The sequence below is a fragment of the Scylla paramamosain genome, chromosome 1 (assembly GCF_035594125.1).
Source record: "Scylla paramamosain isolate STU-SP2022 chromosome 1, ASM3559412v1, whole genome shotgun sequence".
NCBI lineage: Eukaryota > Metazoa > Arthropoda > Malacostraca > Decapoda > Portunidae > Scylla > Scylla paramamosain.
This window is the reverse complement of record NC_087151.1, coordinates 29,186,021-29,212,031: the sequence shown is the minus strand read 5'-3', so window position 1 is coordinate 29,212,031 and position 26,011 is coordinate 29,186,021. Positions and strand designations below refer to the sequence as shown.

Genomic DNA, 26,011 nt, shown 5'->3' with positions numbered 1-26,011 from the left:
TAGTTTTAGGCACAAATTAAAAGTGGCCTGGATTTGTTATGCTGCACATGATCATGAGGAACGAATGAATACCTCCATGTTATAGAGCTTGTCAAGGTAGATAGGTGCAGTGCCAGGATACAACCAACCCTCAGGCTGAATGCGAACCACACCATGGTCGAAGTGATCCAAATCCAAGGCCTTGAGCTCCTCTTCCTTTAGTTCCTCGTACGTATGACCACTCAACAGTTGCTTACTCATCTCGATTAAACTGATTGTTCCTTTGAGGGTTTGTAGGGCTTTCTGGAAAGAGTATACGAAACAGATGAGTAATTAATATTTCAGGGCTCGAAACAGGTTCTGGCTACCATCGTCTAGAACAGCGGTTCCCAATCTTTTCAGGACACACACCACCTTCCAGCGCATGACAGAGTCCATGCACCATCATTTACATATCCCAAAGGTTTACCGATATCAATGACTATATCTGAAAGATTATAACTGAAATGTATTGGTGATATCATAGCTATAATATCATTATGTTTCATACATTATATATATATAATTACGATACTACCAAAATTAAAAAGAACAATAGAGTGTAAAGGCCGTAGAGAGAGAGAGAGAGAGAGAGAGAGAGAGAGAGAGAGAGAGAGAGAGAGAGAGAGAGAGAGAGAGAGAGAGAGAGAGAGAGAGAGAGAGAGAGAGAGAACTTAGTTTTATCTTGATTTTAATGGTTTGAATCCCGGCCACTGTCCGAGGCTAGGAAGGGCATCCACTTGGGGTAACTCGTTTTCAGCCTCCCAGCATGATTAGAAACTGCTGACTGAAGTACAAAACGTCCCAGATAACAGATAACAGAGAGAGAGAGAGAGAGAGAGAGAGAGAGAGAGAGAGAGAGAGAGAGAGAGAGAGAGAGAGAGAGAGAGAGAGAGAGAGAGAGAGAGAGAGAGAGAGAGAGAGAGAGCACTTAGTTTTCATCTTGATTTTAATGGTTTTCAAAGGTGTGATGTGTGCAGTCTACCGTTATTTACAACTTGTGGTTTGTGAGAAAAGTTTTTATATTTTCACAATTTATAAAAAAGAGGATGGTGACACTGGAGGATATAAGCATTAAATATCATGCGTCTAGTATCCCAGATTGCTTCACCAAAGGGCACATCTCTTCAATAATTTTGCCTTTCAATAATTCAGTTTCAACACTAAGCACTGAAGTACTGGTCAGGGGCCATGCCATAATATGTGCTAGCCTTAACATTCATAAATACCTAGGATGTAGAAAAGTACAAATCATAATTACTCACAACTACTTAGTCTGTACATTTCAACTGAATTTAATGGCTTGAGAATGCAGACTAGTTATGCCCATCATAAATTCTACTTCGTGTAGTATCCAGCTGACGGCAACATTACTTCTAGGAGGAGATGAAAGACGACGAAAAGCAAAACACATGAAATTCATTAGGAGAGTAGGAGAAAGGAAAAGGACAAAATCTACATTTTCATAAAAAGTAGAAACACTGTTAAAATTCTGTATTTCCGCATTGAATAACGCGATGTAATATGGATTTTAGAACAGAACATAGAAAATAAGGGATGCTGTAGGAAGCATCAGGCCTACACGTGGCAGTCCCTGTAAGAAACATCATACTAACCTATTTACAAATTTCATCCCCATCCATAAATCAGTCCAATCTTTTAAAACTCCCTAATCACTCGCAACTAACAACCTGATTGCCGAGTAGATTCCATTCACCTACCCCTCTATTTGAGGATCATTTATTTCCTATTTCTTTGTAAATCTAACTTTTTCAAGCTTGAACCAATTATTTCTTGTTCTACCATGATTACTGATCCTGAGAATTTTGCTTACGCCAGCCTTGTTATATTTCTTATAACACTCACTCCATCAAATCGACTCTGAACCTACGCCTTTTTTAAGGAATGTAAGCTTCAATCTTCAGTCTCCTGTATCCTTTTGGTTTTTCTCCTTTGTACTAATTCTAATAGACATATACCCTTCTTGTTTCCCTGCTCGGCTGTTTGTCATGCCAGCGGCAGGAACATTTGATTTAAAGTAACGTGATATGAATAGGCTTGAAAGAAAGTTTGAATCAAGCCAATATATACAATTTATTTACACCAACAACAGAAGAGCTCCCTCGTTACGGGATATTATACAAGTGTGGTGGTGTTAGGTCTTGGATTACTGGAGAGACAAAGAACGTCACTTTGTTTTGTTACCAGTTAAACGGTGACATCACTTCACTTAGTTTTAGAATAGACCAGAACTGCCTGTGTTGGTGATGGTGATCAAAGGAGAGATTCACCACTCTAAGCAAGACAGGGAAATTTAGACGGAGACAAAGACACGTTGTACAGTTGTGTCCGTGGGTTGTTGATCCTACTCTTAATTTGTGACCTTATGAGACTGAGGTCAGTAAAGCTCGTACACACACACACACACACACACACACACACACATACACTCACTCACTCTCTCTCTCTCTCTCTCTCTCTCTCTCTCTCTCTCTCTCTCTCTCTCTCTCTCTCTCTCTCTCTCTCTCTCTCTCTCTCTCTCTCTCACTCATGTAATTTACGAGAAGCACTTGCAATATGAGTACCGTCTCTCTAGTATACGCAGTATCAAAAACAAAACTGATAACCTAACCTAGGCCTTCACCATCGCCGCCCACATGTTTCCATCAACAAGGAGTCAAATGCCACGCAAGGCCAAGCACCACGCCATATCAAGAGGCAGAGGGTGGCAAAGCACGTGATGAGCTGTTTTTCGATGCTGGATAGTCTATTTTGTGAAGGGACGCTGAAGTGACTGGAAGCTTATTTTTTTTCTTTCTCCAGTCACTTCTATCTTCTACTTTCTCGTGCAGAGAGACAAGATTGGTGAAGGTCTATTCAAGGAAAAGTTGACTCCCTTTCTCTTTCCTATTTTTTCCTACTTTCCTCTTCCAGCCACTTTTCTAACCTGGTCAGAATATTACACATCATCCTTCATTCCTTTACTATTGTAGTCCCTTCACCGCCTCACCCCTGATGGAATTTCACTCCCACCCCTGCATGCTGCTAGTTCTGTCTTCTATCGTAGCCACAAACATAACTCAACTCTGCCTTCTTTCTCCTCACATCTCTGTCTCTAACCCAAGCCCAACACGCCACGAGGGCTAGGCCAACACTCCCATTATGAAGAGCAACTTTTATTTCTTCTCTGCCAGCAAGATGGTTGCCCAGAGGCCAGCTGTGGAATCCTCACGTTTTTCTATCATGAGTTAGGAAAAACGTGCGACGACATTTATGTACACAGTGTCATGTTGATTTAGCCTTGTACGTGTAATTAATTTCACGACGCATTTAAGACGAGTGGCCACGAACATTTTGTTTTCCCTTGGTTCAGTCTAATGTTGTGGTTAAGCATTTTGTTTTAATTGTGAATACATGGTAACTCCAATATATTTTTTTCCACAAAATTATATATATATATATATATATATATATATATATATATATATATATATATATATATATATATATATATATATATATATATATATATATATATATATATATGAAATATACCTACCTATTTCCATCTATTATCCCCATCCATAAACCTGTCTAATCTTCTCTTAAAGCTCTCTAGTGTCCTAGCACTAACAACATGATTACTGAGTCCGTTCCACTCATCTACCACTCTATTTGAGAACCAATTTTTTTCTATTTCCTTCCTATTTTTTAAGCTTGAACCCGTTATTTTTTGTTCTACCGTAGCTGCTGATCCTAAAAATTTTGCTTATATCCCCCTTGTTATAATCCTTATACCACTTAAAAACTTCTGTCAGGTCCCCTCTTAACCTACGTCTCTCTAAAGAATGTAAATTTAACAACTTCAATCGCTTCTCGTAAGGAATACTCCTCATCCCCTGTATCCTTTTAGTCATTCTCCTCTGTACTGATTCTAATAGACCTATATCTTTCCTGTAATGTGGGGACCAGAAATGCACAGCGTAGTCTAGATGACGTCTGACCAGCGCCAAGTATAACTTTAATATTACTTCCGGCATTCTACTTTTAACAATCCTAAAAATGAATCCTAGTACTCTATTTGCCTTGTTTCTGGCCTGTATGCATTGTTTTCCTAGACGGAGTTCAGAGCTAACTATAACTCTTAAATCTTTCTCGTACCCTGTACCTACCAGATTTTGGTTGTTTAATGTGTACCTACTGTGTGGGTTTCCTCTACCTACGCTGAGTACTTTGCATTTATTGATATTAAATTGCATTTGCCATCTGTCCGTCCATTCATTCATCGTGTCTAAATCTGCCTGCAAGGCGATGGCATCCGATTCTGACCTAATCAATCTACCTATCTTTGTGTCATCCGCAAATTTACTAACATCACTACTAATTCCACTATCCAAATCATTGATATATATTAGAAATAACAATGGCCCTGATACTGATCCCTGATATATATATATATATATATATATATATATATATATATATATATATATATATATATATATATATATATATATATATATATATATATATATATATATATATACCAAAATTTTCTTTTTCTTCCCGTGGTGGTGCAGACCCTATATATAAGTCCTGGTTGTGTCCCTGAGAGCACAATGGCAAGTACTCAACACAACCCAAATACGCTATACCTGGAAAGCATAGTTTCCTGCGCTGTTGGAGGTGCCATCAGGCTCCAAAAAAATACGTAGAGAAACGAGGCCCTCACGAAAGGACAGCGTGGGGGTCGCCTTGGATCTGCCGTTCCTCCCCTCATGTAAATTTCATCGACGAAAATTCACAATTACTTTGCCGCCAGATCACTGTTCCTTCTCAGGAAAATTGCACCTGTATCAGTTGAATTTCAGCGAGTCGATAAATCTTTCTCTCCTTCACGTGTCCGCCCTTAAAGGCGTCCTGATGTGATCCCGGAGCTCGTTTTCCGCGCCAGGTCCCTGGCCGTGTGCAATTTAGATTTTCCTAAAAGAATATTCTTCTGGTTATTATATGGCTAAACGAAGTCGCCTGCGCCCGCCACTCCTTTCACTGAACAGCTCAACAACACAGATTTTCTGAACACGTGCAATAAAATAGATCGCTAATTTCACACTATTTTCAATAATTATTTTTCCTCATTTTTATACTCATTTTGAGGTTTGCAACAACCTTTCACAATAAGCAACGCCGCAATGTGGCTGTTATTCATTCTCGTCGTACAGCAAACGTCAAAAAAACATATCTTAACTGAATACTGATAATCCTTATTTGAACGTATATATGTATGTTTGTATGTGCTTACCAATATCTTTACCACTCGGCTTCCAGCTTCTCTATAAAGGCAGTTGGACTCTACACTCAGCGAACACTGATCTTGCGTCGCTGCAGTGCAAGCTGCTCGGGGAGCGCGTTTCATTTAATACTTCTTGGCAAACATAAAAAATTGACTTATTGGCATCTCAAGTGTATCTCACTTACGCCCACGGCAACAGTGACCAGTATTGATTACTAGGGTGGTCATTATGTGTAACCGGTTTTTCTCCGGCTGAAACGGGAATGACTCACTGCCTCCCTTGACGAAATTCCGTATGACGTTCTGCAGGTTTTGCGTTTTAAAATGCAGAAGTTTTGCCATATCGACACCATTCAATCCCGACATATGAAGGTCTATGATAGAATGATATCACAGTGACTTGTCTGCGTCGCATTCGTCCCTATAAAGACCACAGCATGAACAGAACATAAAGCGTTTCACCAAGAGGACAGAGCCCATCACGCGTCACCAGACACAATGGACACTGAGGCTGGTCATTACTACTGGTCATTGTTGCTAAGGGCGTGAGTGAGGACAGATGTATTTGAGATATCAATAAGTCAATTTCTCCCCATCTTTTTTTACTTCTTTAATGCTTGCTAAGAGGCCTTAAGCAAAATGCCTTCAGAGAGAGAGAGAGAGAGAGAGAGAGAGAGAGAGAGAGAGAGAGAGAGAGAGAGAGAGAGAGAGAGAGAGAGAGAGAGAGAGAGAGAGAGAGAGAGAGAGAGAGAGAGAGAGAGAGAGAGAGAGAGAGAGAGAGAGAGAGAGAGAGAGAGAGAGAGAGAGAGAGAGAGAGAGAGAGAGAGAGAGAGAGAGAGAGAGAGAGAGAGAGAGAGAGAGAGAGAGAGAGAGAGAGAGAGAGAGAGAGAGAGAGAGAGAGAGAGAGAGAGAGAGAGAGAGAGAGAGAGAGAGAGAGAGAGAGAGAGAGAGAGAGAGAGAGAGAGAGCACAGTCCATTTATCATCGTATCTTGAAGAACATGCCCACAGAAAGAAACGATAAGGAGGCCGCACGTGAGAATGATTCTTTAGACGGAAAGCAGACAAGGAAGGCAGGATCACACATCAACAGAAACACACACACACACACACACACACACACACACACACACACACACACACACACACACACACACACACACACACACAAAAAAAAAAAAAAAAGACGAGAGGAAAGGGTGTCTGTGAGGGGGTGTGTGGGAGGAAAAGATCGAGAGTGAAAGAGAAGGAAGACAATAGGAAAGGGAAGGACAGAGCATGTATAAGAAGGGGAACGGAAGTTACCTGGAAGGTGAGAGGAGAGGACGGGGGGAGGAAAAAAGAGAGTGAAGGAAAGGAAAGAATTAGGCCGGATTCACACGAGCCACTTTCTGTGGTCAGTAGACACCACAAAAAAATGGTCGCCACAAAAAAAAATGGTGAGTAGCAGCACCGTGCACACGAGCCACTCGGTGCAGGCCACAAATGAGACCAGTGACATATGGATCTCGTGGAAATAGGAGCTGTCTGCGGTCTCTGTGAAGATGAAGCGGAAAAAAAAGCGCAGAAAGTACTGGGTGGACCCCAAACTTAGTTAATACGTGGAGCATTTCACAAATTATTTTTTTTAGTATTTTTGTTCCTGTATTCTTTCATATTCAAATCATAAAGTGGTGGTCTCCTCTCCACCTTTAAGATCAACATTTCAGTCAAACAACTCCATAGGTATTCTTCTCATCCACGGAAAGGAGTACTTAACGCTGTAACAGACAGGGCAAGAGAACGCGAAAGCAGGGTGGCAGCCACAGATGGCTGGTGTGTATGCTGCCATTTGAAATAATGATTTCTATTGCTGGCCACTGAGGCCGGCTGCATTTTTTCGAAGTCTATGCCAGCTCACCTATGATGACGCCCGGCTGTAGCTCCGAAAGTAGCCACAGGATATTCCCGGAAATACTCTTATTGTCATTCCCACACAAAGTTACTCATTTAACAAATATGAAACCTAACCCAACTTAAACCCAAACTAGCCTAGCTTAAACCAGTCTAGCGTGTTCAAGAGTGATTGGCACCTACTCTTCCAGACTAGGGAAATATGCTGGGCGACCACAGTGGTGTGGTCGGAAAAATGGCTCCGCCCGCCACAACTCACCACTTTTTTGTGGCAGCCACACAAAAGTGGCCCGTGTGAATGGAACCTTATAGATGTGTGTTCTATATTTGATGATTTTTTTTTGTGGCTGCCACTGACCACAAAAAGTGGATCGTGTGAATGCAGCCTTAAGCGACAGAGGAAACGAACGGAAGAGCGCTGAGAGAAAAAAAAATAATAAATAAATAAAGGCAGTCAAAAAGTAATAAAGTAGCGAAAAGAAGGGGAAAAAATAAATAGGCAGAAAACATGAAAAAGAAAGAGGACGAAAGCGACAGGAAAGACGAATGGAATGATAAAGAAATAATATATGGAAGTTGTCAGGGACAGGGGGAAGGGAAGGAGACGGAAAAGAGGAGAGAAGAGGGGGAAGGGAAGGAGACGGAAAAGAGGAGAGAAGAGGAAAAAGGGAGAGTAGGGGCTCACCGGACCTAACGTTGCCTCGCCACACACACCCCCACCAGGATGAAGCGTGAGCCTGGATTTACACCTTTTTTTTTTTTTTAATAAAGATCGACGGGCCTGTATTTGCTCTCCTCTTCCTTCAAGCTCACATCCTACCTCCCTCTCTGCACTCCCCTGTATATTCCATAACTCCTTCACTGATGTCTATCCTACACAATCCTTCTTCATCTTTCCCAACACATCATCCCTCTTCTTGTCTGTATTCATCTTTTCTTCCTATCGTCCTGTCAAGCCTGTTCTCTAACTGTTCTCTAACGTCTTGTCATGTCTCAGTCTCTGCCTCTCCCGGTACCGAGTCATCCTCCTCTCTCTCTCTCTCTCTCTCTCTCTCTCTCTCTCTCTCTCTCTCTCTCTCTCTCTCTCTCTCTCTCTCTCTCTCTCTCTCTCTCTCTCTCTCACTCTCTCAGTCCCACCCCGCCTTCCCTCTTTCCCTTTTAGTACTCTGACTTTTCCCTTTCCTAGCTGGGTCGTGTCGTACAAAAAACAACCGCTCCCTTTCGCTATTCCTCTACCATGCTCACAAAACGAAGGAAATTCATTGTTCTTTATTTTCATCATCAGTGCTGTTATTTTTATTCTGAGGTGATGCAGGGACGCGGCAGGTGAGGGTAAAAAGATACGGAGTGAGTGAAATACAGGAAGAGGAAAAGAGACAATGGATAAAAGTGGGAGGTTAGTGTTTAGCTAACTCGCCCAACACTCCTCACCATTCTGAGTGTTATCAAGTTGTATCTGCTCCCCCACCCGCCTCCCTCTCTGCCTCCTCTGGTTACATCGTCTTATCCCTCCATCTACCTGCAATCGATCGATAATTGACATGCAAACAATTGGAAGAACCGCCGTTTGTTCCGTTTCTTTTTTTTTTTTTTTTTTTTGTCTCCTTCCAAGAATAAACAAAAACTCACCTTAACGGCACAAACTTAAGGAAAAAAATGAAAGCAAAGTCTGAAATGTGTCTGTTTAAGATTTTCCTTTTCAAGTTACGCAAGGTAAGGTTCGTTCATCCTTTTATTTCATTTGATTTATTTATTTATTTATTTTTTTTGAATGGGTGGGTGGAATAGATCGAAGGACGTACTGGAAAAAGTATACACGTGCTAGACAAACATATGCTCTCACTCTCACTCACTCACTCACCCACTCACTCACTCAGAGAGAGAGAGAGAGAGAGAGAGAGAGAGAGAGAGAGAGAGAGAGAGAGAGAGAGAGAGAGAGAGAGAGAGAGAGAGAGAGAGAGAGAGAGAGAGAGAGAGAGAGAGAGAGAGAGAGAGAGGGGGGGAGAGGGAGAGGGGGGAAGGTGAAACACTTACGACTCTCTCGCTACACATAACACACACCCACGTTTGAACCGCTCACAGTGCTTGTATAAAATCACCTGGCTAATGACACACCTTCTGTGAGCCGCTGTCACTTCCCTCGAGTGCTCACCTTTCAATATTGAGCAAAATCGATCCGAATGGTTTACATGAAGCTTTTTAAGAACCTCGATTTTTTTTTCTAATGTAGCGGTCAAGGGGACGCATCGCGGAAGGAGGTATTGACAAACTGACAATTAATTATGATTGGGGCGTCACTTTTTCAGTGTCATCATCGTCTTCGCCGTTTAAGAGCGCTTTAGCTATGGAAAAAGTGATGTCACTTTGTTATACTTGTGTCCCATACAAGAGAAACGAATGATTGTGCTCGATTAAATTATGAGAAAAAAAAAAAGATTCTAGTGATTCCTTATAGTTTAGGTGTCCCCACAGCAAAAGTTTAATCTATCACGATGTTATTTTAAGGCAGTAAAAAAAAGTACTGTCGCTTTGTTATTATTTAAGTGTTCCATACACGAGTAACCCATCACTGTGCTAGTTATTTTACTTTTCTTTTTTCTTTTCCTTTTACGATTTTTTCTTCAGTTTTCCATATATTCATTAAAAGTTTGATATGCTCCCAAATATCCTTCAGCAATTGTCCTACTTGGTGGTGTAACAATGAACGCGAAGAACTGACGGATGAACAGTGACGCTCAGTAGTTCTGTTGAGAATATACGCAGTTTTCAATAGACTTGCATTTCTATCACATTCATAACTTCCAACGTACGTACATGATAAGCTACTAATTTTATCGTATGTGTTCCAGCGTGGGACGTACTTATATAAAATAATAATAATAATAAATAAATTAATTAATTAATAAAAAAGATAGGGCAAAAAGTTTACCCCTTGTTGATTACTTGGTGTTATCAGAGATTAGTGGGCGCAGCGGCGTGGTGAGGGGGCCGCGGCTTAATCCTTTGCAAGTCATCTTATCGGTAACTTTCAACATCGTAAAGTAAGAGGAGAGAGGGGACTCATAAAATTAATATCTTACGATGGTCTCTTTCTGGGCGTGCTTGGTGAACACGAAGCCATGGACGAGGTGAGGTTTGGAAAGATGAATTGAAGTGAGGTTTGGAAAAGAAGAAGAAGAAGAAGAAGAAGAAGAAGAAGAAGAAGAAGAAGAAGAAGAAGAAGAAGAAGAAGAAGAAGAAGAAGAAGAAGAAGAAGAAGAAGAAGAAGAAGAAGAAGAAGAAGAAGAAGAAGAAGAAGAAGAAGAAGAAGAAGAAGAAGAAGAAGAAGAAGAAGAAGAAGAAGAAGAAGAAGAAGAAGAAGAAGAAGAAGAAGAAGAAGAAGAAGAAGAAGAAGAAGAAGAAGAAGAAGAAGAAGAAGAAGAAGAAGAAGAAGAAGAAGAAGAAGAAGAATTAGAACAAGAAGAAGAAGAACAAGAAGAACTACAAAAAAAAAAAAAAAGCTACAAAGCAAATTCTTAAGCGGTTCATTACTTGCCTATTGCAATACAGTAAGACCGAGGATATTGTCAAAAACAGTACTGTATAACGACCCCAGTCACTTAAATACATGTTGCAATGTTCTCTACCCTGCATAAAACATCTGTATGGCTACTAAACATTTTTAATATGAGAGAGAGAGAGAGAGAGAGAGAGAGAGAGAGAATCTATAGGAAGTAAAGATACGTAAATATAAACATACTAAGACTGTACACAGCGTCACCAGGTTGCAGTCATCAGCGCACGCAAGGTTTATGAGAGACGACCATACAGGGAGTGAGCGCGTGAGTGATATTTGTATTTAGCAAGCCAAATGAACACCAAGTCGTTCACAGACAGTGTGCCAGACGTTTTCTCCTTACCTTCTAGACAGCGTGGGTGAAGACTGAGAAATGAGATGTAAGGAGAACGTTTTTACTTCTATGAATGAAAGATGTCCGGGAATATTATACACCATCTATTTATAATCCGATCAAGTAAATCTCTCTCTCTCTCTCTCTCTCTCTCTCTCTCTCTCTCTCTCTCTCTCTCTCTCTCTCTCTCTCTCTCTCTCTCTCTCTCTCTCTCTCTCTCTCTCTCTCTCTCTCTCTCTCTCTCTTGTGAAGCTTTAAAATAAACCTAGCTTTACTGACGAAGAGAAAGGAAGGCGTACTGAGAGAGAGAGAGAGAGAGAGAGAGAGAGAGAGAGAGAGAGAGAGAGAGAGAGAGAGAGAGAGAGAGAGAGAGAGAGAGAGAGAGAGAGAGAGAGAGAGAGAGATTACACAAGAACATGCAGTAGGAGCAGGAAAACAGGCATCCGGGTTTCCTTCTGCAGGCGTGTTATGCTACATTCAGCTCACCATTAGCCGAGGAGGAAGATGCCGTCACCAATCTGCACTCCACGCGCATGATTCCTGTCGCCGCTCTCTCCTTCCCCACAACTTTTGGTGTTGATGGGGAGAATAAAAATAATAATAAATAAGAGGCGTTCTTCTTCAAGTTACTATCATTGGTGGTAGCTGAGGAGAAAATGTTAGTAAAATAAGAGAATTCATTAAAATTACATTAAATAAGACAAAACCTGCACTTTACATCAACCAAGGCCATTGTTACTTGACCTTTCCTGCTGACTGTTACCCTCGCCCTTGCTTATTTCCCTCCCATACCTTCGGAAATGAAAACACTCACGTTCCTAATAGTTTCCTTTTTTTTTTCACGGCCACAGTACATGCGCTGCTAGAAAGGAGAACACCTAAACACTAACTACCAGAACAAATTAACTAACATTGCACAACATCACAGACGTGAACACCTCAGTAGTTTCTTAGAAATAACTAAACTGCAGGAACTTTGTAAGGCAAGATAAGTGGCATGGTACATCCTGCCTCCCGGATGGTGCAAGGCAGGGAGGCAGCAAATGAAAAGGAGGAGGAGGAGGAGGAGGAGGAGGAGGAGGAGGAGGAGGAGGAGGAAAGGGCCCTTGAGGCAGTATAGACACCCGTCCAAAGTTCAGGCATGAGAGTGGGTCGGTGTTAAAGGTGATTACCCCGAGGAGCGATGCAGTGTCGCGGGATGACGCAACGGTCCCAGGGGAGGGTGACGGCGCGGCTGCGGGGGGATTCTTGATCTAACACTCCAGTACTGACACCCACGCCACGCGACCTATGACCTCTCTTTGGCTCTACCCTTGCCTGCTAACGTGGAGGAGGAGGAGGAGGAGGAGGAAGACGGTAAAAATAAATTTTTGAAGGTAAGATTTTGAAGGGGGAGCGGCTCTCGAGAAAGTGGGTGTGGAAGTAAAAAAATGCAAGAATGTCATCCGGGGCTTTGTGTGTGTGTGTGTGTGTGTGTGTGTGTGTGTGTGTGTGTGTGTGTGTGTGTGTGTGTGTGTGTGTGTGTGTGTGTGTGTGTGTGTGTGTGTGTGAGATACGAGAGTGCGTATATATATATATATATATATATATATATATATATATATATATATATATATATATATATATATATATATATATATATATATATATATATATATATACGAGTATATATATATGCAAGCAATGTAATGCAATGTAATGTAAATGGTGTTGCCGCTGTCCAAGACTAAGGAATGGTTGTTTCGTGGAACTTCGGGACCTGCATGCAAACCTTCGTTTATAAAAATGAACTTCCTCACCGGCAAAAACCTGGAGGAGGAGTAAGAGGAGGAGGAGGAGGAAGTAAGATTAAGATAAAATATGCATGTAGGGGGTAGGAGGAGAGAGGAATTATTAGACAGGTGAAGGTGAGCCGGGAAGAGTGTGGAAGTTATTGAAAAAGAGAGATGAGTGATGATTAGCGCGGAGTGGGATGGAGAAGGGAAAGAGACAAGGAGGGAGGCAGTCATTTTACTAGCATGCAATTGGGTAGAAGCCGGAGGGGAAGAGACATATAGAGTATTGGGAGGGGTGTAGGCAAGAGTTGGTGGGATGAAGGAGGGGGAAGGGAGGAGGTAGCAGTGTGAAGCGAGGAGTAGGTACGTACACTTACACTGATTAACGTATACCTGACGCGATGCAAATATTTGGTGACAAGAAAACAAAGAGCATATCTGAGGCGAGTTTTCATTGCTTATACGCGAAGGCTGGTGGAAAAATATTAGGCAAGATGCACACTGAAATAAGCTTATATATGCAGAACGTAACGTCACGACCTAACACGCGAATTGAAAGAGGAAGACCATGAAAAAAAAAATGTAAAAAGAGAATATTAATAAAGTGTAAATAATTAAGCATACAATTAGCGCCATGCGAGACAAGAAACTGACACACACACACACACACACACACACACACACACACACACACACACACACACACACACACACAACAATCACTAACAAAACTCATCTCTTACCGACATATAAAACAAAGCTAAAAATAATAATGACACTCTCAACTCTAAATAAACAGCACGCACCAGCAGAAGTGGTCAAAAGTCGAGTAACCTTTTCCATTATATTCACCGTTTTACCTGAACCTTTTCTCATCCGCTGACAGAATTTAGGTGATTCTGTTTTGCAAGATGACCGACAGTGTGTGTGTGTGTGTGTGTGTGTGTGTTGAGGTGTGTGAAGGTACGCAAGCAAACATCACATTATCGACTGCTCCCGTTTTTCCAAGGAGACCGTCGGCGGATCAGAGGATATGGTGCTGAACTCAGTGGACGTGATCTGCTTTAGGTTAACCTCCTCCTGATCAAGACCTCATGTTTGCGGATGACACGAAGACATGTAGATTAATTAGGTCAGAATCGGATGCCATCGCCTTGCAGGTAGATTTGGGTAGGATGAACGAACGGACAGACAGATGGCAAATGCAGTTTAATATCAACAAATCCAAAGTACTTAGCGTAGGTAAAGGAAACCCACACAGTAAATACACAATAAACAACGAAGCTCTGATTGGTTCAGGGTACGAAAAAGATTTAGGATTTATAGTTAGCTATGAACTCCGTCCAAGAAAATAATGCATAGAGACCAGAAACAGGGCAAATAGGATATTAGGATTTATTTTTAGTAGTGTTAAAATACAAAGTCAGAAGTAATATTAAAGTTACATTTGGCGCTGGTCAGACCTCATCTAGACTACGCTGTGCAGTTCTGGTCTCCACATTACAGGAAAGATATAGGTCTATTAAAATCAGTACAGAGGAGAATGACTAAAAGGATATAGAGGATGAAGAGTATTCCTTGCGAAGCGAGACTGAGGCAGTTAAATTTACATTCTTTAGAGGGACGTAGGTTAAAAGGAGACCTGATCAAAGTCTTTAAGTAGTATAAGGGTTATTTATAACAAAGGGGCGTAAGCAAAATTCTTAGGATCAGTGACCAGGACAGAAAAAATAAATAACGGGTTCAATCTTGAAAACAATTAGTTCACAAATATGGTGGTAGATGAATAGAACGGACTCAATAATCAAATTGTTAGTGCTAAGGCATTAGGGAGCTTGAAGAGAAGATGAGACAGATTTAAGGATGGGGATGATAGGTGGAAACAGGTAGGTATATGTCATACAGGGACTGCCACGTGTAGGTTTGATGACTTCTAGCAGCTTCCTTTATTCCTTATGTTATTGTAAGATACGTGTGGCTGTGTTTGCTTGAGTGCAAGAATTAATTCAGTGACACGGTAAGTTTGATTACTGTCCTCTGTTTCTCCTCATCCTTGTGAGAAGACAAATATAATCACTTCTTCCTCTTCACGCTTATCGATTTAATTACAGGTACCAAAAAGGAAAAAAAATGTCCGAAAAGTACGAACTGCTCTCTCTCTCTCTCTCTCTCTCTCTCTCTCTCTCTCTCTCTCTCTCTCTCTCTCTCTCTCTCTCTCTCTCTCTCTCTCTCTCTCTCTCTCTCTCTGTGTGTGTGTGTGTGTGTGTGTGTGTGTGTGTGTGTGTGTGTGTGTGTGTGTGTGTGTGTGCGCGCGTACGCGCGCGTGTGCGTGCGTACGTATAATGAGGTCAGAAGACATCACACACACACACACACACACACACACACACACACACACACACACACACACACACACACACACACACACACACACACACTAACCTGATCCTCAGCACACGAACCAACTCACCCTTTCACTTTTATTGTGAATCACCCACCACTGGAAAGAGAGAGAGAGAGAGAGAGAGAGAGAGAGAGAGAGAGAGAGAGAGAGAGAGAGAGAGAGAGAGAGAGAGAGAGAGAGAGAGAGAGAGAGAGAGAGAAACTGAACCCCCTCATATCACTACACTTCAGGTTCAAACTAAGCCTGCATCCTTCCTCAATTTCTCTTCTGGTCCTTCCTCGCCTCCATCTTCTCCACCATCCAGCACAACACACCACCGGAACTCAAACAAGTAGTAATAGAACTACTGAAAACGATTACAGAACAACACGAAAAACACACTTCAGGATTCACCTCTGGCAGTGCGTGTGGTCTACTTTGCCAATCTATCGTGCCACCACTCCATACACCTCGAAGTATAGGGAACAAAATGCACAATCTACCTTCCCCAATTGCAATCCCCACATCACACACCTCCCCTCCTATTCTCATCATCGGAACAATAACATTTCACACCCGCACTACTGTTATCTATGCATGCAACACAGTGCAGTCGCTGATTACCTTTGAGTAATAAAGCCACGGGAGGAAAAACATTATCAGCGGATAGACCAGAAAAAGCAGTTGTATATAATTAGTGAACTGTCTTCTTGTAGAATGGATAAGGGTGTCATGTCAGTTCCATCTGGCCAAGACGTGACGGCTAAAGAGAGGAGAGGAGCTGAGAACGTGAGAAAAAGAACTCTCTCTCTCTCTCTCTCTCTCTCTCTCTCTCTCTCTCTCTCTCTCTCTCTCTCTCTCTCTCTCTCTCTCAAGCAGACGTAAGGGAGCACGCAAGAAGGCACAGAAGAGACACCAATATGTATATTTATCTTCCTCACCAAGGATAGTCACAGTCTTAACGCTGCAGTGTGTCGGAACAGAAGGCTTTTAGTGTAATGAAAGAAAGTGGCCTGTCGCTGGAAATGTGTGTGTGTGTGTGTGTGTGTGTGTGTGTGTGTGTGTGTGTGTGTGTGTGTGTGTGTGTGTGTGTGTGTGTGTGTGTGTGTGTGTGTGTGTGTGTGTGTGTGTGTGTGTGTGTGTGTATGTAGGAGAGACACTGGCTAAGGGTAATAAATCCCCCCGAAAAAAAATAATAAATAAAAAAAAAAAAAAGCCCACTGAGATGCCAGTCCCAGGAAAGGGTCCAAAGCGGTGGTCAAAAATTAAAGGATAAATGTCTTGAAATCTCCCTCTTGAAGGAATTCAAGTCAAAGGAAGGTGGAAATACAGAAGCAGGCAGGGAGTTCCAGAGTTTATCAGAGAAAGGTATGAATGATTGAGAATACTGGTTAACTATTGCATTAGAGAGGTGGACAGAATAGGATGAGAGAAAGAAGAAAGTCTTGTGCAGCGAGGCCGCGGTAGGATGGGAGGCATTCTGTTAGCAAGATCAGAAGAGCAGTTAGCATGAAAATAGCGGTAGAAGACAGCTAGAGATGCAACATTGTGGTGATGAGAGTGAGAGGCTGAAGACAGTCAGTTTGAGGAGAGGAGTTGATGAGACGAAAAGCTTTAGATTCCACCCTGTCTAGAAGAGCGGTATGAGTGGAACCACCCAGACACGTGAAGCATACTCCATACATGGACGGATAAGGCCCCTGTAAAGAGTTAGCGGCTGGGGGGTGAGACGTCTCAGAACACCAAATTTCATAGAAGCTGTTTTAGCTAGAGTTGAGATGTGAAGTTTCCAGTTCAGATTATAAGTAAAGGGCAGACCGAGGATGTTCAGAGTCCTGAGCAGTCTCGACATTAGAAGGCAGAGATAAGTGCAAGGTTGTGCGTGTGTTGTGGTTGCATTATTTTTGAGAGTGAGTCAGGAGATTTGACGTGGGAGTTAAAGTGTGACCTGTTACAGAGGGGTGGTGAGAGAAGGGAAGAGGATAGCCTTGGGATGTGTGTGTGTGTGTGTGTGTGTGTGTGTGTGTGTGTGTGTGTGTGTGTGTGTGTGTGTGTGTGTGTGTGTGTGTGTGTGTGTGTGTGTGTGTGTGTGTGTGTGTGTGTGTGTGTGTGTGTGTGTGTGTGTGTGTGTGTGTGTGTGTGTGTGTGTGTGTGTGTGTGGATGGACGGGTACGTGTCCGAGGCAGTATGAAAGGAAGGACAGACAGGTGACAGGTGTGTAGCGGAATGAAAGTGAAGGCAGGTTTGTGCATGGCGTCATGTTTTTATGGATGACTGCATGCACTATGTGACAATACAATATGAAAAGAAAAAAAAAACAACGTATACGGAACAGAAAAAAAAAAACATACACAAGTTACTGACAATTATAAGAATCTAAAAACACCACAAGCCCAATTAACACACAATAAAATATTACAGCAGAGCACGTGAGGAAGGGTTCCAACTGCGACAATACAATATGAAAAGAAAAAAAAAACATCGTATACGGAACAGAAAAAAAAAACATACACAAGTTACTGACAATTATAAGAATCTAAAAACACAACAAGCCCAATTAACACACAATACAACATTACAGCAGAGAACGTGAGGAAGGGTTCCAACTACGACAGAGAAGGAGAGGCAGAACAAAATACAATATTAAAACGGATCATAGGAGGTACTGTTCGAACTGCAACAGAAAAGGGAGATGGAGGGCGAAGGCTACGAGAAGGAGAGGGAGTGAGCAAGGCCTACTGTGAGGTAGAACATGACTTGCATACGTGTGTGTGTGTGTGTGTGTGTGTGTGTGTGTGTGTGTGTGTGTGTGTGTGTGTGTGTGTGTGTGTGTGTGTGTGTGTGTGTGTGTGTGTGTGTGTGAGAGAGAGAGAGAGAGAGAGAGAGAGAGAGAGAGAGAGAGAGAGAGAGAGAGAGAGAGAGAGAGAGAGAGAGAGAGAGAGAGAGAGAGAGAGAGAGAGAGAGAGAGAGAGAGAGAGAGAGAGAGAGAGAGAGAGAGAGAGAGAGAGAGAGAGAGAGAGAGAGAGAGAGAGAGAGAGAGAGAGAGAGTTAAAAAGGAGAAAAAAACAGGAGACAAGACTCTTATTAAGGTAACTATGCCGTAAATGATTTTTTTTTATGTAGGAGGGACACTGGCCAAAGGCAACAAAAAAATCCAATAAAAAAAAAGCCCACTGAGATAACAGTCCCAGGAAAGGGTCCAAAGCGGTAGTCAAAAATTGAAGAATGAGTGACTGGAAACCTCCCTCTTGAAGGAATTCAAGTCATAGGAAGGTGGAAATACAGAAGCAGAAAGGGAGTTCCAGAGTTTACCAGAGAAAGGGATGAATGATTGAGAATAATGGTTAACTCTTGCATTAGAGAGGTGGACAGAATAAGGTGAGAGAAAGAAGAAAGTCTTGTGCAATGAGGCCGCAGGAGGAGGGGAGGCATGCAGTTAGCAAGATCAGAAGAGCACTTAGCATGAAAATAGCGGTAAAAGACAGCTAGAAATGCAACATTGTGGCGATGAGAGAGAGGCTGAAGAGTCAGTTAGAGGAGAGGAGTTGATAAGACGAAAAGCTTTTGATTCCACCCTGTCTAGAAGAGAGGTATGAGTGGAACCCCCCAAGACATGTGAAGCATACTCCATACATGGACGGATAAGGCCCTTGTACAGAGTTAGCAGCTGGGGAGGTGAGAAAAACTGGCGGAGACGTCTCAGAACACCTAACTTCATAGAAGCTGTTTTAGCTAGAGTTGAGATGTGAAGTTTCCAGTTCAGATTATAAGTAAAGGGCAGACCGAAGATGTTCATTGTAGAAGAGGAGGACAGTTGAGTGTCACTGAAGAAGAGGGGATAGTTGTCTGGAAGGTTGTGTCGAGTTGACAGATGGAGGATTTGAGTTCTTGAGGCACTGAACAATACCAAGTTTGTTCTGCCCCAATCAGAAAATTTTAGAAAGATCAGAAGTCAGACGTTCTGTGGCTTCCCTGCGTGAAATGTTTACTTCCTGAAGGGTTGAACGTCTATGAAAAGACGTGGAAAAGTGCAGGGTGGTATCATCAGCGTAGGAGAGGATAGGACAAGAAGTTTGGTTTAGAAGGTCATTGATGAATAATAATAAGAGAGTGGGTGACAGGACAGAACCCTGAGGAATACCACTGTTAATAGAATTAGGAGAACAGTGACCGTCTACCACAGCAGCAATAGAACGGTCAGAAAGGAAACTCGAGATGAAGTTACAGAAAGAAGGATAGAAGCCGTAGGAAGATAGTTTGGAAATCAAAGCTTTGTGGCAGACTCTATCATGAGCTTTTGATAAATCCAAGGCAACAGCAAAAGTTTCACCAAAATCTCTAAAAGAGGATGACTAAGACTCGGTAAGGAAAGCCAGAATATCACCAGTAGAGTGGCCATGATGGAACTCATACTGGTGATCAGATAGAAGGTTGTGAAGTGATAGATGTTTAAGAATCTTCCTGTTGAAGATAAATAAAAAAAAAAACTTTAAACTAAAGCAATAGGACGGGAGTATGAAGGATTAGAACGGTCACCCTTTTATAGGAACAGGCTGAATGTAGGCAAACTTTCAGCAAGAAGGAAAGGTAGATGTTGACAAACAGAGCTGAAAGAGTTTGACTAGCCAAGGTGCAAGCACGGAGGGACAGTTTCGGAGAACAATAGGAGGGATCCCATCAGGTCCATAAGCCTTCTGAGGGTTTAGGCCAGCGAGGGCATGGAAAACATCATTACGAAAAATTTTAATAGGTAGCATGAAGTAGTCAGAGGGTGGAGGCGAGGGAGGAACAAGCCCAGGATCGTCCAAAGTAGAGTTTTTAGCAAAGGTCTGAGCGAAGAGCTCAGCTTTAGAAATACATGTGATAGCAGTGGTGCCATCTGGTTGAAATAAAGGTGGAAAACAAGAAGGAAAGTTACTGGAGATATTTTTGGTTAGATGCCAGAAGTCACGAGGGGAGTTAGATCTTGAAAGATTCTGACACTTTCTGTTAATGAAGGAGTTTTTTGGCTAGATGGAGAACAGACTTAGCATCGTTCCGGGCAAAAATATAAAGTGCATGAGATTCTGGTGATGGAAAGCTTAAGTACCTTTTGTGGGCCACCTCTCTATCATGTATAGCACGAGAACAAGCTGTGTTAAACATCTGTTATGCGCTTGGCACACAAAGAAGCAGTAATCACTCCAAGGAAAATCAGCAAAATACCTCCTCAGGTCCCCCAACTAGCAGAGGCAAAAACGCCAGAGGCACCTTCGCTTAGGGGGATCCTGAGGAGGGATTGGAGCGATAGGACAATATACAGATATGAGATTGTGATCGGAGGAGCCCAACGGAGAAGAGAGGGTGACAGCATATACAGAAGGATTAGAGATCAGGTAAAGGTCAAGAATGTTGGGTGTATCCCCAAGACGGTTAGGAATACGAGTAGGGTGTTGCACCAATTGTTCTAGGTCGTGGAGGATAGCAAAGTTGAAGGCTAGTTCACCAGGATGGTCAGTGAAGGGAGAGGAAAGCCAAAGCTGGTAGTGAACATTGATGTCTCCAAGAATGGAGATCTCTGCCAAAGGGAAGAGAGTCAGAATGTGCTCCACTTTGGAAGTTAAGTAATCAAAGAAAAAGAAAAACGAAATAAAAAGGATCAATGACCGTGTGTGTGTGTGTGTGTGTGTGTGTGTGTGTGTGTGTGTGTGTGTGTGTGTGTGTGTGTGTGTGTGTGTGTGTGTGTGTGTGTGTGTGTGTGTGTAGTGTACTGTAAGACAGCCATGCCACGAGTTTTCGACTTGATCCACATTCATGCCACACACTGGTATGCTAACAAGAGCACCAGCCTAAAGGGGACCTGGCTCTCTGTGGTTAAAAAACAGGAGCAATAAACCCGCAACCTCTTACAAGTCAATAAACAGTGACCGATACAAAGATAAACGTACGCCAATGTGTTTCATTTATTGAGATATGTATCTATGAAGAGGGCGTAAGATTGTAAAGGAAGAGTAATACAGAAGTCATTACTCCTTATCTTTTCTCTTTCCAAGGCTGCAACAAATGTATCGTGAGCTTTTACCAAGAGTTACAAGCAGACGCGAGCACTGGGTATATTTAAGAGTATATTACCCTTCCAGGTTCCATATAGTGCATGGCGGAAGCACTTCTTCTGACAAGAAACTGCCTCAAATCTTTCTGAGGCGCGGAGGAGAACATGCAGGTGAATTAAATTACTCCGTGGAGGTAAAAGGGAAAAGGTGAAAGGGCTTGTGGTTTGGGGGGGACAAACAGCCGGCATTGAGACAGGCAACCTCATATCTATTTAAATCTAAAACGGAGATGAAAAAAAAAAAAAAGGTATTGAAATGGAATGACTAGAAGATGGAAAGTAACTGCAATAGACTAAGTAATCGGGTTCGTAGTCTAGAATGAACAGGGAGCAATGAAAGATCAGACAAACCTAGATATATGGATGATAGGCAGCCAAAGCAATGTATGTTTCATGCAAGGCGTGCCACGTGCAAAGCGAGATTTTCCTAGGTCTGTATTGCATTTCTCTCTCTCTCTCTCTCTCTCTCTCTCTCTCTCTCTCTCTCTCTCTCTCTCTCTCTCTCTCTCTCTTGTATGTCCCTTTTGGATGAACATAACCACGGTCCGCCCACCACACTTTGTCCCGTCTGCGCCCGTCCCGTGGCACCCCAGGCCCACTCATACAGGCTACCCCAGTCCGTGTGAAGATTTTTTTTTCCTCTGAGTGTCCAATATAGAAGGCGAAGCCACGTCTATACCTGGCAGAAAGGAGAAAATAAAACCACTTTGGCAGCAGTGGGTCAAAGCGGTCTTCTGAAGGAAAATCTTGAGAAATTCTGGTAAAGTATGCGGGGCGTGATGCGATACTGCACTTACCCCTCACCCCCCCCACACACACAAACACTCGAAGATAAAATCGTTCTTTACAGAAAATCTATAAAAGTACCAAAAATCGTGAAGACTTTACTAATATTTGACAAGTGTGATGATGACAGCACTTGAACGATAGTTGATTACAGTATTTTTAAGGGGAAAATACCTTGTATGCATTTTAGAGATGATTTTATATCTTCAGCGCACAATTGTATTTTCCGTGTGTGTGTGTGTGTGTGTGTGTGTGTGTGTGTGTGTGTGTGTGTGTGTGTGTGTGTGTGTGTGTGTGTGTGTGTGTGTGTGTGTGTGTGTGTGTGTGTGTGTGTGTGTGGCGAAGAGAGCAATCACGTAACTAGATCGTATACCTAAGAACATAAGAAAATAAGACCAGCTGCAAGGAGCCATCACGCCTACACGTGGCAATTACTGTATGAAACATATCTACCAAATTTCCACCTACCATCAACATCTATATATTTGTCCAATCTTCTTTTAAGTCTCTCTAATGACTCAGCACTAACACTTGGTCGGGGTGGGTCAGATGGAGCTACTAAAATGAAGAATATTTTGTACTCTCTCTCTCTCTCTCTCTCTCTCTCTCTCTCTCTCTCTCTCTCTCTCTCTCTCTCTCTCTCTCTCTCTCTCTGACATATATACTTTTTTTTTACCGTGTTGCCCTTACTCTAACTACTAATGAGATTAGTGAAATATATAATAAAAAATAAAAGATGATTTTAAGAACACAACAACTACCATTACCACAACCAATACTACCACAATCACCACCACCACCACCACCATCACCACCAATATCGCACCCTGGGTCACACATGAGGGCTTCAATATTTACAGTCTAGTGTTTACCTCGCGTAATAAGATAACCGTTATAACAAGGTGTGAAGAGGGACGTGGCAGGCGATTAAAAAGTGTCGGTGCTCTATTGAACCCGCGCCTTTCATAAGTTACCGCCGAGTGCCATCGACTGCAAATTAGCTTCCCCCTCGACACCTAAGCTGACTCCACACATTTGATTTTACGAGGGACAAACACGACACGAGTTCAAGGTTCTTTTCCGCTCACCGCACCTTCCTTCAAGCCGCCTGCTTCCGCTTCCTGCTGGTGACGGAAACAGAAGACTGGTGTGGTGGAAAGAAATGAGTTATCTTTAAGTTATTGATTATTATTATTTCTTTTTTTTTTATCTTTCTCCAACGGAAGAGTGGAAAGGAATGAGTTATCTTTAAGTCACTGCTTTTTTTTTTCTTTTATCTTTCTTCAGCAGAAGACTGGAAAGAAATGAGTTATCTTTAAGTTACTGTTTTTTATTCTTTTATCTTTCTCCAACGGAAGACTAGAAAGAAATGAGTTATCTTTAAGTTATTTTTTTTTCTTTTATCTTTCTCCAACGGAAGAGTGGTGTGGTGCAAAGAAATTAGTTATCTTTAAGTTACTGATTAGTTTTTTTTTCTTTCTTTCTCCAGAACATCAGTTTATTTCTTCTAAACTTCTACAATTCTAAAACATGAAGGGAATTTGCTATTAAGAAATCGGATTCATAAAGAAGCTTCACACAAAACATTACAGTAGTCTGCTCTAGAGATGGGCTGAGACGTTTTCTTTCACAATAAATAACATCACGTTCTCTTGGTCTCACCTTAGCCAGCACAACACTGCAAATAAGTAATAAAAGAAGAGGTAAGAACTCAATGAATGTCTGCCTGGACTTCACCTCTGCATTACTGACAGTAATAAAGGACGTCCAGTGTGAGGAGCTTACATGGTTTAAGAGGCAACAGATTGTCTGTTTATAATTCTGTAATTTTTAAAAGCGCAAGCCTTCTTCTTAAAAATTCTATTTATTGGAAGAGACTTAAAATTTTTAATATATTCTCCTTTACGTGAGAGATGAACCTTTATTATCAAAGAGAGAGAGAGAGAGAGAGAGAGAGAGAGAGAGAGAGAGAGAGAGAGAGAGAGAGAGAGAGAGAGAGAGAGAGAGAGAGAGAGAGAGAGAGAGAGAGAGAGAGAGAGAGAGAGACACGTGGCGGGCCTCACCCTGATGTTCAGAACACTCACCAGGGAATGCCTCACCTGCAACCACTGGCAGCCCCTTTGGCGGACAAAGATTGCCACCAGGGCAGTCTCCCAGGCCTCTATGGAACTGTTGCCGTCCCGATGCAGGACGTGGTACCAACACTGGGAGTTTACGTGTTAATGGACAAACACGTCGCCTTCTGGGATGTGTAACTCACATCTCATCCAAGTGTTGATGTTGATGGCACAAGTGTACAGCAATTCAAAGAGAAAGTGAACATAGCTGGTGAGATTAAAACGAGTCAATAAAATGAAGAGTTTAGCTTTAGGATATAAAACACCTAAGAAAAAAAAAATCAGACGATAAAACATAAGATAAAAAAATATATATCAAGGGAAGATTTATACAAGTTAAAAAGAAAAAAAGTTTAATCACGTCAATTTCATCCTCGTTCTTCCACGTGTGATTCCCGAAAGTGACCTCAAAACAGTGCAACACAATCCCTCTATCTACTTGATGATCAGAGTGCAAGCCTCACCCGCCTCTTCAGTTCCTCCTCCACGGGCACACGCTCACCCAATGACTTCCACACTCCTCATTATTCGCTGCTCTTTGCCAAAGCCCTTCACTCAGTGCATCGCTTAAAGAACTCTATTAGTGCCTCGCCCCGCCAAGACTAATGCGCCATGAGAGTGAGCGCCACTGCATTCAGCGTCCGTTGGTAATTAATTAGTCGTGAACCGCTAAGCAAAGAGAGAGAGAGAGAGAGAGAGAGAGAGAGAGAGAGAGAGAGAGAGAGAGAGAGAGAGAGAGAGAGAGAGAGAGAGAGAGAGAGAGAGAGAGAGAGAGAGAGAGTACTAGTTACTTAGATATTTATTAATTTTTACGGGGTCTGTATAAAACATATCGACCTATATCCACCTATCTAATCAATTAATTTACTATCCTTTTACAGCTACTAACTGATCAGGCACTAGCAACTCAAGAATCACAATACGCTGAACTAAAGAAGAGTCCCATAACTACTACAGGTCTCAGGTCAGGGTTCCTAGTGAACGGACGTGTTTAGTGAGCAGTGACCTGACGCTAATATAGCTGGCTAGTGTAGACATGGCGCCTTGTGTTGCTGAGTCGACTGGTTGTGTTAGGTGTTTAGAGCAGATGAGAATGAGAAGCTGACAGATATTTCCATAGCTAGGGAGATAGTGGAACAGGAGATAGATAGGCTAAAAAGTTCAAGTCACCAGGACCTGATGAAATATATCCCAGAGTACTTAAGGAATGTAAAGAGATTATTGGTGACCCGTTAGTTTCTGTCTTTAGGAAATCACTGGAGTCGGGTGAGGTACCAGTAATGTGGAGGCAGGCTAATGTAGTACCCATCTTTAAGAAAGGAGATAAAACTTTATCGTCTAATTATAGACCTGTCAGCTTAACTTCAGTTGTAGGTAAAATGTTAGAGTCAATAATAGCGAGGAACATTAGGGAACATTTAGACAAACATAACTTGATAAATCAGTCACAGCATGGCTTCACGAAGGGGAAGTCTTGCCTGACAAACTTGTTAAGTTTTTACAGTAAGGTGTACGAGGCAGTAGATAATGGTGATAGTTACGATATCTTCTATCTGGACTTTAGTAAAGCATTTGACAAGGTACCCAATCAAAGGCTCCTGAGAAAGGTTAGGGCACACGGGATAGATGGGAAGGTGTTAGGCTGGATAGGGTCATGGCTTGGTAACAGGCGACAGAGAGTGGTAATAAACGGCTCGAAATCCGAGTGGGGTCATGTAATTAGTGGGGTGCCACAGGGATCAGTATTAGGCCCATTGTTATTTCTAA

At 42.1% G+C, this 26,011-nt stretch overlaps 1 protein-coding gene across 2 annotated transcripts in view; it reads right to left on the bottom strand.

The window, feature by feature from the left end:
* The window catches only part of LOC135102990 (sulfotransferase 1E1-like), a 101,383-nt gene that overhangs the window by 9,033 nt on the left and 66,339 nt on the right, over positions 1-26,011 (bottom strand). Inside the window, exons 1-2 of one of the 2 annotated variants that reach the window (XM_064008787.1) lie at positions 5,321-5,475; positions 73-282 (exon numbers count right to left, since the gene is read on the bottom strand). In XM_064008787.1, coding sequence (XP_063864857.1) covers positions 73-282; positions 5,321-5,434 — 324 coding nt within the window. In that variant the 5' untranslated portion in view covers positions 5,435-5,475. Of the gene's footprint in view, positions 1-72; positions 283-5,320; positions 5,476-26,011 lie in introns of those variants that run through there. The other variant, XM_064008794.1, reaches the window with a different exon arrangement.